At 42.2% G+C, this 17,749-nt stretch overlaps 3 protein-coding genes across 3 annotated transcripts; all 3 read left to right on the top strand.

Annotated features, from left to right (window-relative positions):
* The first annotated feature begins 4,704 nt into the window (after nt 1-4,704).
* Nucleotides 4,705-6,095, top strand: LOC106581060 (claudin-4). The gene has a single exon (XM_014162771.3). It carries the CDS (start codon nt 5,011-5,013, stop codon nt 5,683-5,685), a length of 675 nt encoding a protein of 224 aa, XP_014018246.1. The 5' UTR covers nt 4,705-5,010; the 3' UTR covers nt 5,686-6,095.
* A 2,036-nt stretch (nt 6,096-8,131) lies between these two features.
* Nucleotides 8,132-9,518, top strand: LOC145862440 (claudin-3). Its single transcript, XM_082966631.1, has one exon. The coding sequence runs from the start codon at nt 8,357-8,359 to the stop codon at nt 9,014-9,016; it is 660 nt and encodes a 219-aa protein (XP_082822757.1). The 5' UTR covers nt 8,132-8,356; the 3' UTR covers nt 9,017-9,518.
* A 976-nt stretch (nt 9,519-10,494) lies between these two features.
* On the top strand, nt 10,495-12,627 carry LOC106581058 (claudin-3). The gene has a single exon (XM_014162769.3). The coding sequence runs from the start codon at nt 10,703-10,705 to the stop codon at nt 11,351-11,353; it is 651 nt and encodes a 216-aa protein (XP_014018244.3). The 5' UTR covers nt 10,495-10,702; the 3' UTR covers nt 11,354-12,627.
* Nucleotides 12,628-17,749: the final 5,122 nt, after the last annotated feature.

Genomic DNA, 17,749 nt, shown 5'->3' with positions numbered 1-17,749 from the left:
TCCACTGTTTTAGGATCAGGAGTCCTACACCAGATCACGTAGTAAACATGTAATCAAACACTCAAACACCCGCAGTGCTGCTACCCAGGAATGCCGCAAACAACGTAGACAACTAGAAAGCAGAACCTTCTTGCAACATATCTGTTTTTCTTATTTTGGTAACACTTTACATTACCTCTTCTCGTCCAGTGTTCTCTTATACAGCTGTAGTAACACTGTAATTACTCTAGTAACGTGGTAACATGTTGTTATATTGTTTCTAGTTGTTTTGTCAAACAGCATACATCTGGTTCTATGGTGTAATGTTGATCACATTGTGGAACTCCTAATAAAGAGGCAGTTGAAACTGAATGATACTATTTCCAGATATTGTTATTGTTGTTCTGGGTGTAAGAAATAAAAGGCTAATAACATGCAGTTTAAATAAAAGGCTTGTTGAGATACACGCAGTTTAAATAAAAGGTTTGTTGAGATACATGCAGTTTAAATAAAAGGCTTTTTGATATACATGCAGTAAAATAGAAGGCTTGTTGAGATACATGCAGTTTAAATAAAAGGCTTTTTGATATACATGCAGTAAAATAGAAGGCTTGTTGAGATACATGCAGTTTAAATAAAAGGCTTTTTGAGATACATGCAGTTTAAATAAAAGGCTTGTTGAGATGCATGCAGTTTAAATAAAAGTTTTTTTGAGATACACGCAGTTTAAATAAAAGGCTTGTTGAGATACATGCAGTTTAAGTAAAAGGCTTATTGAGATACATGCTGTCTAAATAAAAGGCTTTTTGAGATGCATGCTGTTTAAATAAAAGGCTTGTTGAGATACATGCTGTCTAAATAAAAGGCTTTTTGAGATACACGCAGTTTAAATAAAAGGCTTGTTGAGATGCATGCAGTTTAAGTAAAAGGCACACACTACTCCCAGGATCACATGACGTTGGTCCCAAAGAGACAAAAACACCTGCCTCTTTCTAAACCAGGGCTGTTCAATGTCGGCCCTGGAGGACTGAGACACTTCTGGTTTGTATCCTCTCCTTCTAATAAGGGACTAATTCAGACCTGGGACACCAGGTGAGTGCAATTAACTAGCAGAAACAAAAAACATAACTATTTAGGCCCTGCAGAACCGGAATTGAGCAGCCCTGGTCTAAACTGTACCTTTGGTATTTTTCACACCACAGGAAGTATAAACGCAGCCTACGCGTAGTGCTAATTGAACTATAACTTCTGGGGTTGAATAGTCATAGCTTTTTTCTATAATACTAGGTGGTATAACCCAACCACACATTTTATCATTCTTAGAAGTGTGAATTAGCTTATGTAGAGGTAGTGGTATTTTCAGACACTGTTGTTGTGGGTGTGAACTATTTATTTATTTAATTGTATTAAACCTTTATTTAACTAGGCAAGTCAGTTAAGAACAAATTCTTATTTACATTGATGGCCTAACTAAAGGCTAGAAGGCATGTTGCACTTCCGTGATGCTATTACGGGAGAGTTTGTATTTGGTTTTAGTATAATGGTTGATGAAAATAAGGATGTGTGGTTTTCTCCTACAAATACGGATATCTGTGTGTGTTTCTGTGTGGGTGGTTGGGCAGGAGTCAGGGGGAGGTTGTTGTGTGTGATCTGTGATGTAATTATTCTGTGCCCAGGGATCATGATGAAGGGGATGAAGTCACAGTTTCAGTGGGTTATCCAAGCATGCGACAAAGACCTCACGTTAACTAGCAACCATTAGAAGCACAGGAAATTCAATGACTCATGTGGTTCTGGATTGACAGAGCATCACATGCGTCATGACATGTAAACTAAATCAAAGGGGCCATCAGTTGTAATAAGAGTTGTTCTAATACTTTATTTCTTATAATGAGAATCTTTATAATTCTCAGAAGATTTAGGTGACTTTCCTCCAAACACAGTCGACTCACAAGTTCCTTTAAACCTACATGTTGAATGTATCCGACTGTAATTAATTTTTTTCTAATGAAGGGATGAATTTAAAGGCAGTTATCACTTTTTCATTTTTTTTGTCCGATTGTATTTTCTCAGGGGATAATGCTGAGTAATGTGCCGTAGTGTGTTGTGGCATCAGAAACACCAAGAGTTACAGACTGGATTGTGCAATAGTGAGTGACAAAAAGTGACAGGGAGAGAAAGCAATTCTGCCTCCAGGGATTTTCTGTTATTCATTTGCTGGAACCTAGCATTAACTGTGAATGTACTACAGTACAGGAATGTCAGAGGAAAACATTTCTCCAAAAGTTATCGCTCTGTCTACTTTTGGTTACTAAAAGTTTTTCATCTATATTGTTTCAGATACTAGAAGAAAAAGGGTCACCAAAAAAGGTTTAAAATTGAAGAATTTAGAGAAGGTAGAGAAACTATCACCAAGGTATTCTCTCTCTCTCTCTCTCTCTCTCTCTCTCTCTCTCTCTCTCTCTCTCTCTCTCTCTCTCTCCCTCCCTACACGCTTAGAAAAAAAGATGCTATCTAGGACCTGAAATGGTTCTTCGGCTGTCCACATAGGAAAACCCTTTGAAGAACCCTTTTTGGTTCTAGGTAGAACCCTTTTGGGTCCCATGTAAAACCCTTTCCACAGAGGGTTCTACATAGAACCCAAAATAGTTCTACCTGTAACCAAAAAGGGTTGTGCCTACCTCATGTCATGTATATATACATGGCAGGAGGTAGTGACAAGCTAGCCAGGCACCTGTAACCCTGGACACTGGTCTAACCTGCTCCCGTTCCAACGGCAGGTGAACAACCAGGGAGTGTTTGTGCTTGTTCCTTTTCCAGAGAGAACTCTTACCAAATCTGATGACTCTCTAAATTATACTAATAGTAAACATTTCATTTCCACAGACATTAATGTGTTTGTCAGTAACATCTAAATGGTAAGAAAATATCTTGCATCCTAGAGTACAGTCCTTCAGAGTCAACAGTTACCCTTATCCACCACATGGTGTCTCTTTGAGTTGCAGTCTGTTAGCATCAAATTTAGGATGATGTACCAAGCTACCAATCAGCTCCCCTGTTGTGATTCAGACCTTATCCTGTAGGTATTCTGTCTGTGGGTAGCCTTCTCTAGGTGTTCCTGGACACGTGTGTTTGTATCGTAATATGAGTCTAGGATTATAGCCAGTCTCCCCAGAGTTATCATAGACTAGTACAACGCTGCTACCAACTGTTAGGCAAATTAGTCTTTTGCAACAACGGAACTATGCATTTCTGATTCATTTTGAGTCACAAAGCTGCTCATACATATTTTGGTTGGGAATATTACAGTAACTACAGTAACAGCAGCCAACATATACAATATAATTATGTTGAACTTAATTGTAGCTTCAGTTTTCATGATGAGGCTTGTGTTATCGATGATGCTTGTCCTCACACAGCTCTGAAGTCCTTCATTTTTTTAAAATAAAGAAATTGACATCTTCTGTAAACAGAGATAATTTTTGTCTTTTTACTCCTCAGTTCCCCTTCAGTTTGCATTTAACACCACATTTAATGAGCTTTATACAACATGCTGGAGGCAAAACAGCAATAGGGTCAATCTGAGATCAGGTGTAAACCAGATCCTCTTTGGACACTTCCCAGACAGACAGACAGACAGACAGACAGACAGACAGACAGACAGACAGACAGACAGACAGACAGACAGACAGACAGACAGACAGACAGACAGACAGACAGACAGACAGACAGACAGACAGACAGACAGACAGACAGACAGACAGACAGACAGACAGACAGACAGACAGACAGACAGAGACAGACAGACAGACAGTAAATCACTCACAGGATGATAATGTTCAGTACAGATTAACTGTACTTGTACTTCACATGGCTCCCTCTGGCTGCACAAACATTATACACACCCATTAACAACTCTGGCTGCAATCTCCCTGTTCTGATCTGAAAAGGACATTCTGCATCTCACAAAAAAACAGATATTTCATAAGGTATTTGGTAATTCAGGGACTTTCAGTGATGATTCAGTGATAATACGTTTTTTGCCTTCCAACAACCTGTAGTGGAGATCAGCCAAGTGAGATGGTATGTGTTGTTAGGTGTTGATTTCACTATCTGGTGGGAGGTATGAGAGAGCAATGACCCCTTTTTTGACCTATGACTCCAGTGATGACCCCTGTTAGTGAGACAAGTCCCTATAAATCACATAGAGCTGGCCAGCCAACCCTAACAACTCTACCAGGACAGGACAGTTGTTTGTCTGATAACTGAAGTGTACAGAGCCACCCTTCATCATTTTATTTACATCCAGAGAACATCCATTACAACTTGAGTGAATACGCTAACAAACAAGGGAAAATGGTGATAGGGCTAGAGTTTTTCCTGTTCAGTTCACATGTTTTTTTCATTGTATAAGACAAACTTCATTGAACAAAACAGGCAGAGTAAGACACATGTTCAGTGCCAGGCCTGTTCTGAGCAGAGCGGTTTCTCCCAAGAGGTATAATGTATCTGTCTAACTACCTGAACAAAGCCTGTCATTGTATGTCTTGACCTGTATGCAGAGACAGTGATTCAGCGTTTACGCCCCCAAGGTTACTGGAACTACCCGATTTAGCTGTGAAGTGAAAATATCAATGTTACCCTCAAATATTTGGTGTTATTTGAACGTAAACTGACTCCACCTTACATTCTTCTTAGCAGTATAAAGAACGGTAGAATCTGTTTATCCCACTCTCCTTCTCTTTCCCCCTTGCTCCCTAACTGACTAAAGTCTTATCCAGGGCGTTCTGAGCCAAGGAGATCTGATATCATCTTTAGAGGGCTGTGCTCTGAGACACAGAGCGCCTTCTATCCAGACCAAACCTGAGAGACCCAGGGATAGGGAGTGACTACTGCAGCCCAACCCCAGCCCAGAGGACACAGGAACAGAGACAGACAACAGCCCAGGATCACATCACCAAGAACAGAGAAAGACGACAGCCACAGACCAGGACCAGAGCACCCAGGGACAGGGAGAGACTAGTTCCAGAGATGGCCTCGGCCGGCCTGGAGATCCTGGGTATGATCCTTTGTGTGTCAGGCTGGCTAGGGGTCATGGTAGCCTGTGGCCTGCCAATGTGGAGAGTAGCCGCCTACATTGGCCAGAACATTGTCATATCTCAAGTGATCTGGGAGGGCCTGTGGATGAACTGTTCTGTCCAGAGCACGGGCCAGATGCACTGCAAGGTCCACGACTCCATGCTTGGACTCCCTGTGGACCTACAGGCGGCCCGAGCCCTGGTCATCATCTCTATGGTGCTGTGCATCATGGGCATCGGCCTGTCTGTAGCCGGGGCCAAGTGCACCAACTGCAGCTCGGACACGGGCAGCAAGCCTCACATGTTGCTGGGAGCCGGGGTGACCTTCATCATGGCGGGGCTGTTGCTGCTGACGGCTGTATCGTGGACAGCTAACACCATCGTCTTGGATTTCTATGACCCGATGCTGGAGGAAACGGGGAAGAGGGAGTTTGGGAACTCACTGTATTTTGGATGGGCTGCCTCCTGTCTGCTTCTCCTAGGGGGAGCTCTACTCTGCTGCTCCTGCCCCCCGAAAGCACCCCAGGGTGGGAGCGGGACTGGGTCTGGGCACCACAAGGTGGTGAACTACTCTGCGGTCAAGTCTCCCATGTCTGTCAATGGATATATGAGGAGGGACTATGTGTGAGAGAGTGTATGTTCAATGGCTTTAGTATAGAGACAGCCCCTTGAGACTGATGGGACTGATGGGATAACTAGTGTTAGCGACCCCCCTTTCCTGACTGCACACTATAGGGGTAGTGCAGAACAAATGCAGCCATGTGGGATATTTCATTCAGATATAAAGTATAAACGATTGCCGATTAATGCTAGATTGTGTTTTACATATATGATTTCTGTAAAGCTAGAGACATGCATTTATAGAGGAGTCAAATAAATGTAGATACAGTAGGATTAGAGAAATATCTTATTCATGTTCCACCTGTTTGAAAATGTGTACTAAATTTCACATGAATGTTACTCAATGATGAAGATTTAAATCATGAAAATGTTAATGTTGTTTAAAATAATTAAAATAACTTTCCCATTCAACCCTAAGTAAGTTACGCCTACTCAGAATCTTCTAGCACGACTGAAAATGATGATACAAAAATGAAGATATGTTCACTCTTTATCGGGGTAATTACAGCATTTTGCATTACTTTCCAGCAGTATGATATCATAATGTTTGTACATCATGCACTGTGCTAACTAATGTTTGTATACAATAGCATACATCATACTGACAAGCAACTCCTTTTTTTGTTAAATTGGCTTATAGCAGGGACATTCCCTTCTGAAAGTAAGGTCTTATCGCAGATGATATAACCACAGGAATGCTATGAATGTGAGGAGGGGTAACCGTGCCTATGCTTAAGGATGAAATTGGCTTAATAAGGTCAGGCTACCAACGGAACACTGAGACAGGACATCCCATTGAAGACACAGGATCTAAAGAAATAGACCAAAATATAGGGGAGGAATGCCGGCAGGTCCATATCACCTGAAATCTAGACAACTCAGCCCGTCTACCGCGCACAAATACGGTTTTTGATTTCAATGCAAATGTGAGCAGCAACAATGTCATTTTTGTTTCTGAAGGGTGCCATCTGCTGCCTTTTGCATTTTGCCCCCTGTTCCATTTGGGAGAGTGAAACTGAGCCTGACAAAAAGCAGCCATTTCCATAGGGAGGGGAGGTAGGTAACCCACACTGTAATCATAAGGTGAACTAGGACAATGGCTTTATTTACATTCTAGTCTAAGAATAAGATAAGGGGAAAATACTTTTAAGACAGTCTTATAGCATAGACTTAAAGTACTGCCTAGGGAGGTTTGAGCATCGTACAAACAAGTATAGCCTCCAATAGCTGTATTGTGTTACTCAGTCTGTTCACCTGTGGAGTGTAAGTACCCATCTATAACCATGCAGAGTCCAGTGTCTGTGTGTGGGACTTCCTGTGCTGCAGACAGTTGAGACAGTTCAAATAAAGGTGGAACCCTTTGGTGCAGAGTGACCTTGTGGACAAGGACACTGTCTGATAACACTGACCCACTCATCACATCAACTCCCAAGCCACAATGACCACTATCCCACTCACTCACTGGGAGATGTTTGTCCACTGGACTGATCAGACAAACCGTCTATTTCTATTCCTGAAGTTGACAGCCAAATAGAAACTTGCCTAACTGTGATCTCTAAATCTGTTAGCCAAATAAAGACAAAAGATAACGGAGTCTCACATTTTGTCAGAAATCTTCAATGGCAGTCAGAAACAAGATACAATTTACTATGAAATTCAGGCTTGTCTGTTGTCTGAATCATGGCAGTGGAAAACAATGATCAAATGCAGCTTTGCATTTATTCATTGTGCAACGTCATCTCCCAAAATAATGTTATCAAGTACCAGAGAGAGCAATCATTGGCTCCTGACCCAGGTCATGTCATTTTGAAAGAAAGTGATCCAAGAAAGAGCCCTACTGCTGGGGTTGGAAACCAGATGAAACCATATTCAGCAACAATGGAAGTTTGTTTAAAAATATATTTATTATTAAAACCAACGCAATTCAGCTTATGCCTTCATTAGGGTATTTGGGTTGGAAACTAGCCAATAGTGCTTGTACACAGTAGGCCAACACAGATTCTCCTAGGCAGCTCTCTCTAAGGGTTAGCAGTAGTACACAGAGGTAAACACTCCATAGAGAGCTAAATATAGCTGTACAGCTGTATAGCTGTATAGCTGTTATCTGTACAGCACTTTGAGAATATCAGCTGATGTACGAAGGGCTATATAAAAAAATAAAAAAAAAAAAATATTAAAAAAAATTGATATGTATCTTGACCTGAACATAATTGTAGAATGGTAGACATCTGTTGAACGAACACATGAGTTTCTGTTATTCCCAATTCCTCCACTTGTAATTATTACCTCGTCCATTCTTAACCTGTTCGTTATCCTTTAACTATTTCACTTTGGCCATTTATTGACCTTCCCCCTCAGCCCAAACAGTAGGGGATCAATCATGGCCCAACCATTCAATCATTAATCTGTGCAGCCAAGCCGTTCTCATGCCAAAGCTTGTTCTGGGGGTCGTTGAAGAAAGAAAAGAAAAAACATTTGAAAACCTCCTTGGCCAATCGCCATGAGACTCTACCTTCTGTTGGTGGAGTGCTATAAAGATAGCTGGGAGTATACAGGTGGTGAGAATTCCAGAGCAGAACCCAGACAGTGAAACCGTTCTGTGCGTGAAGTTGAGACAGTGAAGTAAAGAGAGTGAAGACACCTGTAGACTTGCTTACAGAGGAAGATAAAACAAGAAAATGGCTGTGTTGGGACTAGAGATCCTGGGGATGATCCTGGCTGTCCTGGGTTGGATATTGAGTATCGTGTCCTGCGCCCTGCCCATGTGGAGGGTGTCCGCTTTCATCGGGGTCAACATCATCACGGCTCAGACCATCTGGGAGGGCATCTGGATGACCTGTGTGGTCCAAAGCACAGGCCAGATGCAGTGTAAGGTATATGACTCCATGCTGGCCCTCAGCTCTGACCTGCAGGCAGCCCGAGCCCTCACAGTCATCTCCATAGTTGTGGGAATCATGGGGGTGCTGGTGGCCGTGGTGGGGGCTAAGTGTACCAACTGTGTGAAGGACGAGACGGCCAAGGCCCGGGTGATGATCGCAGCGGGGGTAGCCTTCATTGTAGCATCGCTGACCCAGCTGATCCCTGTGTCCTGGTCAGCCAACAGCATCATCATGGAGTTCTATAGTCCCATCACTCCCGAGGCTCACAAGAGGGAGATTGGAGGGGCTCTCTACCTGGGCTGGGCTGCAGCCGCTTTTCTCCTCATTGGGGGGTGCATCCTGTGCTGTAGTTGCCCCCCACAGCCTGAGAAGAGGTATGCAGGGTCGCCCTCGCGGATGGTGTACTCCCTGACCAGGTCTGTGGCCCCCAGCGGCTATGACAAAAGAGACTATGTTTGAACTGACCTGGATATCTGGCAGCAGCTGCTTTCTGCTTTCTGCTCAGGGGATGAAGGACATTTGATACCAACCTTGAATTCCAGACCAGATAAAATGGTGGTGATTTCTACCAAAACAATAAAATACTGCTTTTTACTGGATCATTTTTGATGGTGCTCTGTTGAAGGGGAACACACCAAACTGGACTTGATGTACTTTCATTTCATACTGTATGCCTATTTAAAATATACTAAGGTGTTGTAAATATTGTATTGTAATCTTAATATTTGAAAGAAGTTGAATTGAAACCATCTGCATTGTTACATTTTATATTCTATAAACTGAATGAATAACAGATTATGTTGTGCGTATGTTGGATAACAATATGCCAAACACTGACAGTTTAACAGCTTTTGTTAAGTGTGAAAATATAAACTATTTTGATGTTTGATGTGTGTCAATTTCACAATAAAAATAATAAAAACAATAAAAAATAAAAATAAAAAATATTTTTTTAATACGATGACAGAAAAATATAACTTGTTGCTATATGCTACTTTATACAGTACATTTCATTAACATTATTAAGTGATTTGCTACATGGGAAGTGCCACTAAGTCCTGTGCTACTCGCTATACAGTTTATAAGAAAAGTATGTTTGAATCTCTCAACTTATATCAGAGAACTGCCTCTGTGTCATTCATTCTACCCAGATCAGGAAATAACAGGCATTTTCCTTCACTGATCCTTGGGTATCCATGGTAATGATGTGTTGAGTTGGATTCTCTTTCATAGCTGCTAGCTACCTGGCTGACTACCATATCTGTTGGGCTTAGATAACAAGGAGCTTGCTTTGTCAGCCCCCCACTTTCAGCCATTCCAAAATGGCCCCCAAAACAATGGGTCTGTTTCATAGCAAGATGGGGATCGGAGTGAGTTATCAACACTGGGTCATGAAAGTCTATTATCCCAGTTTCTGGGGCATAACTAGGGGAGACCCTCCCAGTTGTTAGGATTTCAAGGGCACTGGAGTCAGTGACAGACAGACATGACCGTTAGACCACGTCAAATAGAGTGAACAAGACAGCTTGTTGCCGATGAATTGAGGTCAGGCATTCTTCTTTTACAAGCTGCTTCATCTAATGCTGTGAGAGATTAGGGATAATCTATTAATGAGTAAAGGGAAATTCCCCCACTTTTCAACCTCATTTTTTAATTTCGGTTTAAAAAATATATATATATAAAGTTAAAAAGTTCTAACCGATGTCAAAAATTAAAACATTTTAAAAACTGTGATTTTCAAACACTATGAGATTCGCAGTGACGTGAAGAGCAAGATAATTCCCTCCCTCTGGCTAGTAACTCCTTGCAGGTTTTGAAAACCACATTTCTTTTTGCAACTTTTAATCCTACCCTGTGATGTCACAAGAGAAGCATTTTTTTTGGACCTTCCAGGGCTCCTCCCTTCAGCTGATCTGGGATATAAAGGATACTTGTCTTCCCGGCTGCACCAGAACATCACACATCACAAACTCACAGGTGCTAGGGGCTAAATTAAGTCAATTGGTGTTAGTGTCTCTGACTCTGGCTGGTCTCTTTCTTTCTCACAGATCCTCTGTCAGATCCTCTCAGGTATCTCAGGTGTGACGGAACACGGCGCACTGAAAGGAACACAGAAGGAGCTCCAGCAACAACAGAATTACCACCATGTCTGCAGGGTTGGAGTTAGTGGGGATCGCTCTATGTGTATTAGGATGGATCATTGCCATCGTGTCCTGTACCCTGCCCATGTGGCGAGTAACAGCCTTTATCGGCAGCAACATCGTCACGGCTCAGATCATCTGGGAGGGCCTGTGGATGACCTGTGTTGTCCAGAGCACAGGCCAGATGCAGTGTAAGGTATACGACTCCATGCTGGCCCTCTCCCAGGACCTCCAGGCCGCCAGGGCCCTCACGGTCATCTCCATCCTCCTGGCCATCCTGGCCGTGCTCATCGCCATCGCCGGGGCCAAGTGCACCAACTGTATCGAGGACGAGGCATCCAAAGCTAAAGTCATGATCATCTCTGGGGTGTTCTTCATCGTGTCGGGAGTCATGCAGCTGATACCAGTGTCCTGGTCAGCCAACACTATCATCAGGGACTTCTACAACCCGCTGCTGACTGATGCTCAGCGCAGGGAGTTGGGGGCAGCGCTCTACATTGGCTGGGGGGCTTCAGCCCTCATGATCCTTGGGGGAAGCCTCCTCTGCTGTTCCTGTCCCCCTCGGGAGAAGAGGTACAACCCCTCACGGATGGCATACTCTGTCTCACGCTCTGCCCCAGGTGGGCCCGGTTTCGAGAGAAAAGACTACGTGTGATGGGACGATGGATGGGACAAGGACTATTTATGTAGCAACCAAAAACGTTATTCTACACATGTTTCTAATGGGGCTTCATGAATCCCAACGAGACTCCGCAATGAAGGGATGTGTTTGTTTTTGCTTTTTTTTACCATTGTTTTGTTGGATTTGTCTACGTGTGTACAGTATTTGTCTCTGTAATATCTACTCTGAAGGAAAAGCATAGAAGTTCCGGGCTGGCTGTGTAAGAAAGACATTTGAGAAGGATCATGTGCTTTCCATTTGGGTTTAGTGAGAACAAAGGAAATAAAGAATAAGATCAGTAGTTTCTACATGTATTAATTTAATTACAAGGTTTTAAGGGTTGGATTATTAGTGAGCTATGCATATCCATTGAAAATATATCAAGCTCATTTAAAAACATTCACAAGCCTAATTGAATTAATGACATAACCTTTGTACTTTTATGATTATTCCTGTCTAAGATGTTCGTCATTGAGTCCATTAATATTTTAAATCACTAACATTTAATTATTTCCGTAGCTTCAGGCAACTACGCTACATTAAATGATATAGAATGTATAATATTCAATCATTATCTTCTCATTGACATTTCTCTATGTTATTGCCTCATATAAATGATGCATTGCTTCGGTTTCAGAAACTAAGGATGTTAAAAATACTACATTTTACTGATGCCTTCATAAAAAGAAAGAGGTGGAAATGTTTTTTTTTTCACTGTAAGAATACAGTAGATTGAACAAAATCAGTATGTTCACAAATACTTTTTTAAGGAACTGTGTTTCTTTTTTATGTAAGATTTGAATTTTGTGTTGGAATATTTTTGCATTTTGTTTTGTAAAAGACTTTGTGAAAGAGATGCATTTGTTTGATGGTGATGTTCTATCATCAGTGTTAAGGGTGTGATTGTGTGATGTAATCATCTGTTTGGATGCCAGGAAGAGTAACGGCTGCCTTGGCAGCAGCTAATGGGGATCCTAATAAAATACGAAATACTACTAACATACAGAGTACTGTAACTGTACTGAATGCTGTCACCTGCACTCCAGATAGATGACAGATGTATTCAACACAGTGTGGATAGTGGTGTACAGAGGGAAGGGAGAACAGGTTGGGAGCAGACGAACTGAAGGCCTCAGTGTTTTGGGGCAATGAGGAGAAATGGGGCATTGTGCACCTGTGTCCAGCCAGAACAGTGCTACTGTGTGTGTTAGTCCTGCAGTGTTAACTGCACATCACCCGCTTTTCAATAAAGACAGTTATTTTATGAAGGTTTGCATCTCTACTGGTTTCATTCAGAAAGCAATAATCAATTATGCATATATTTTCCTCTTGTTTTATTTAGTTACCATCTGCACACAGAGGTTCATACACTACCAACAATATATTTGTTGTACTTCAGCAATTTTGTAATGTTTTTTTTTATCCAATGAGAAGGTGATGGATGCTGGGATAAAGATCAGTACATGTGCCAGTGTAAAGGTAGCCTCAAATGCAATCCAAGAGGCCATGTTACCGCCACCAATCAGCAACTTTACCACAACAGCAATAAACAATTACCAACAAGAGATCACCTCACAGGTGCAGGTGACAAATGTTATGTCAGCAGAGTAGGAAAAGAAGACTGAAAGAAATGATGGAAAGGTAGAATTATAATCAGTAGCAGCAGGCCTATAGCATATGTCATCTTCAAGAAATACACAGGAACCAAATGTCTAATTGTTTCTAAAAGCAATTTGAAGTCTGTTTCCTGCATGCTGGCTGTGACTTTAAGACTTCCAGTCTCATGTTTAAAACACATCCTGTAGCACCTTACAAATGCTGAAATATTAATTGGGCTCTCATAGTAAATATGGGAGAGAAAAGTCCCTGGAGACTGGAGTCTCACCTTACCAGCACCTTACCAGCCAACTGTTGTCTCTTCCTCCACATATCAATGTCACTTCAAACAAAATATATATCTAATCATCATGACTGGATCCAGTGATATGAACTACTGTACAGTTTCAGCTTGGCTATAGTCCATTGTTCAGATTATTTCCTCCAAAAGGGGGGATAAAATGTACATTAAAAATCTAAGATATGCATATGAATAGAATAATCAGCTCTATAGTTATTGAAGCATGGTGTTCCTACATTTTTCCGTTGACTATTCAAATGACTTTTCAACTGAGTCAAATGCAACCTTTTGACATTGCAACATAGGGTAACAAGCATTCAACTACTGTAACAAAACTGTATGAAATCCAATCATGATGATTTCAAAGTAATGTAATTTGATACAGTTGAAAAACAAAACCAATGTATTTGTAATTTGCGTTGTGTTTTGTTGGCTGACGGATGGTCCTACTAAATGAAAGTTAGGATAGTGGGATCTCTTTCTAAGATGTTTGAAAATCTTGGAAGTGTGATGTCCAAAAGCTTCAGTTTCAACAGATGTAGAGCTGGTGAGAGACTATTATTAAACTGATCACGTTAAGTGGTACCTGCTACATATGCAGTTCAGATGGCTTTTCCTATACAAGACTGGGGCAGTATAGGGTGTTTGAAGGGTGTTAATCATTGATCCCACCTCAGGGTTATTTCAGCAGTATTACCATGGAGGGCTGGAGATCTCTATGCCTCATAAAGTATATTTGGTTTGGGGGGTTATACAGCAGTCAATGCAAAATTTTAAATTGAAAGGACTAAGGAAAGTAATGTTAACACAGTAAACAAAGCATTCCTCTCTGACATGAGTCATACAACTAGAGTTCAGAGATAGTGAGAGACTATTATTAGACTGATTACGTTTAATGGTATCTGCTGTGTTACATATGCAGTTCAGATGTCTCTCTCTCTCTCTCAGCTCTACTCTGCTGGCTCTGGACAGCGAAACCCTGACTGATCACATGACCGATACTGAGCTACATGAAGGGACAGAACAGACAGAGAAGTTGCTAGGCACCTGGAGTCCCGAGGGAAAAGGCCTTCCTTTATTCATCCACCATGAAAGGAACAACACAGCCCCTTTGTGTGCCCTGTCCTGTCTACTCTGTAGGAACAAAACCTTAGAAACTACATATTTAGTGTAATGAACAGAGTAGCTAACAAAGGACTGATCTGTGGAAGCTACCTCCAACCATTTCTAAATGTGTTGGTCAACACACAGCTAATCATTAAAGATCTCTTAAAATATATATATTTTTATAGATCGCTTTTGGGGTGGTTTACAAACTGTCTTAAAGGGCCAAACAGCAGATGAAACAATACCAAAGAGTACTCCCTGCCACCAATGTTCCCTCAAGTGTTTTTCGTTACTGAGCAAATTTCAGGTCTGCTGAGCCATGGTGTAGCCGGAGGACTGCTAGCTTCCGTCCTCCTCTGGGTACATTGACTTCAATACAAAACCTAGGAGGCTCATGGTTCTCACCCACTTGCATAGACTTACACAGTAATTATGACAACTTCCAGGGGACGTCCATCAGCCTATCAGAGCTTTTGCAGCATGAACTAACATGTTGTCCACCCAATCAAAGGATCAGAGAATTAATCTAGCACTGAAAACATAAGCTACAGCTAGCTAGCACTGCAATGCATAAAATGTGGTGATTAGTTGACTCAAAGAGAAAGACAATAGTTGAACAGTTTTGAGCAAATGTATTTATTCCAAAATGAAGGAGAAGCAAGAGAGAAATAGAGAGAGAGATTTCGTAAATGTTTTCACTTCCAGTTTCACTTACTTAGCTAGCAAATGCAGCTAGCTAGTTTAACCTACTGAAACACCCTGCTCACAGAGGTAGTACTATGACTTTCCAACACAACACTGGAACTCTTCCAAGTCAAGGTAAGCTTTTGGTATTACTAATTTATTGCCACCGGGGCCCACCGGTGTAGCTGCTTACTGACTGTACACTAATGTTACTGCATGATTGTAGCGGGTTTAATAACGTTCTATTAGCTATGTTGACTATGACATTACATTAGCTAATATGGTGACAACGATCTAGGCTGTTTGTAAAGGTTTGGCTTGGAAAGGTTTTTCCACCTGTTAAGATACAGCTGATTTGTTGTGGATTGAAGTCCACAAGCGAAGGCAATAGAAGTAATACAACGTGGCTGTTGTGAGAGTGAACTCTGTATACACATGATCAGGGGTGTATTTATTCTGCTGATTCTGTTAAAAAACGTTTCTTAAATGGAAGCAAACAGAACAAGGATAAACATACCTGAATTTGTCCAATAGAAACTCTTATTTGCTAGATGCAGGCAAGAGTGTGCAAGGCGGTATTGACCTCTGTGCACCTAAACTCAGCAAAAAAAGAAACGTCCTCTCACTGTCAACTGGGTTTATTTTTAGCAAATTTAACATGTGTAAATATTTGTATGAACATAACAAGATTCAACAACTGAGACATAAACTGAAAAAGTTTCACAGACATGTGACTAACAGAAATGGAATAATGTGTCCCTGAACAAAGGGGAGGTCAAAATCAAAAGTAACAGTAACAGTCAGTATCTGGTGTGGAAACAGCTGCATTAAGTACTGCAGTGCATCTCCTCCTCACCTCCTCATACTCGTCGCCAAACCCACTGGCTCCAGGTCATCTACAAGACCCTGCTAGGTAAAGTCCCCCCTTATCTCAGCTCACTGGTCACCATAGCAGCACCCACCTGTAGCATGCGCTCCAGCAGGTATATCTCTCTGGTCACCCCCAAAGCCAATTCCTCTTTTGGCCGTCTCTCCTTCCAGTTCTCCGCTGCCAATGACTGGAATGAACTACAAAAATCTCTGAAACTGTAAACACTTATCTCCCTCACTAGCTTTAAGCACCAGCTGTCAGAGCAGCTCACAGATCACTGCACCTGAACATAGCCCAGCTATAATTTAGCCCAAATAACTACCTCTTCGCCTACTGTATTTATTTATTTATTTATTTAGGTCCTTTGCACCCCATTATTTCTATTTCTACTTTGCACTTTCTTACACTACAAATCTACCATTCCAGTGTTTTACTTGCTATATTGTGTTTACTTTGCCACCATGGGCTTTTTTGCCTTTACCTCCCTTATCTCACCTCATTTGCTCACATTGTATATAGACTTATTTTTCTACTGTATTATTGACTGTATGTTTGTTTTACTCCATGTGTAACTCTGTGTTGTTGTATGTGTCAAACTGCTTTGCATTATCTAGGCCAGGTTGCAATTGTAAATAAGAACTTGTTCTCAACTTGCCTACCTGGTTAAATAAAGGTGAAATAAAAATAAAAAATAAAATGGACTGCACCAGATTTGCCAGTTCTTGCTGTGAGATGTTACCCCACTCTTCCACCAAGGCACCTGCAAGTTCCCAGACATTCCTGGGGGGACTGGCCCTAGCCCTCACCCTCCGATCCAACAGGTCCCAGACGTGCTCAATGGGATTGAGATCCGGGCTCTTCGCTGGTCATGGCAGAACACTGACATTCCTGTCTTGCAGGAAATCACGCACAGAACGAGCAGTATGGCTGGTGGCATTGTCATGCTGGAGGGTCATGTCAGGATGAGCCTGCAGGAAGGGTACCACATGAGGGAGGAGGATGTCTTCCCTGTAACGCACAGCGTTGAGATTGCCTGCAATGACAACAAGCTCAGTCCGATGATGCTGTGACACACCGCTCCAGACCCTCCACCTCCAAATCAATCCCACTCCAGAGTACAGGTCTCGGTGTAACGCTCATTCCTTCGACGATAAACGCGACTCCGACCATCACCCCTGGTGACACAAAACCACGACTCGTCAGTGAAGAGCACTTTTTGCCAGTCCTGCCTGGTCCAGCGATGGTGGGTTTGTGCCCATAGGTGACGTTGTTGCCAGTGATGTCTGGTGAGGACCTGCCTTACAACAGGCCTACAAGCCCTCAGTCCAGCCTCTTTCAGCCTATTCCGGACAGTCTGAGCACTGATGGAGGGATTGTGCGTTCCTGGTGTAACTCGGGCAGTTGTTGTTGCCATCCTGTTCCTGTCCCGCCGGTGTGATGTTCGGATGTACCGATCCTGTGCAGGTGTTGTTACACATGGTCTGCCACTGCGAGGATGATCAGCTGTCCGTCCTGTCTTCCTGTAGCGCTGTCTCAGGCGTCTCACAGTACGGACATTGCAATTTAATGCCCTGGCCACATCTGCAGTCCTCATGCCTCCTTGCAGCATGCCTAAGGCACGTTCATGCAGATGAGCAGGGACCCTGGGCATCTTTCTTTTGGTGTTTATCAGAGTCAGTGGAAAGGCCTCTTTAGTGTCCTAAGTTTTCATAACTGTGACCTTAATTGCCTACCATCTGTAAGCTGTTAGTGTCTTAACGACCATTCCACAGGTGCATGTTCATTCATTGTTTATGGTTCATTGAACAAGCATGGGAAACAGTGTTTAAAC

This window comes from Salmo salar, chromosome 20, assembly GCF_965601325.2.
Source record: "Salmo salar chromosome 20, fSalSal1, whole genome shotgun sequence".
NCBI lineage: Eukaryota > Metazoa > Chordata > Actinopteri > Salmoniformes > Salmonidae > Salmo > Salmo salar.
The sequence above is the reverse complement of the archived record's forward strand: the minus strand, read 5'-3'. Positions and strand labels throughout refer to the sequence as shown.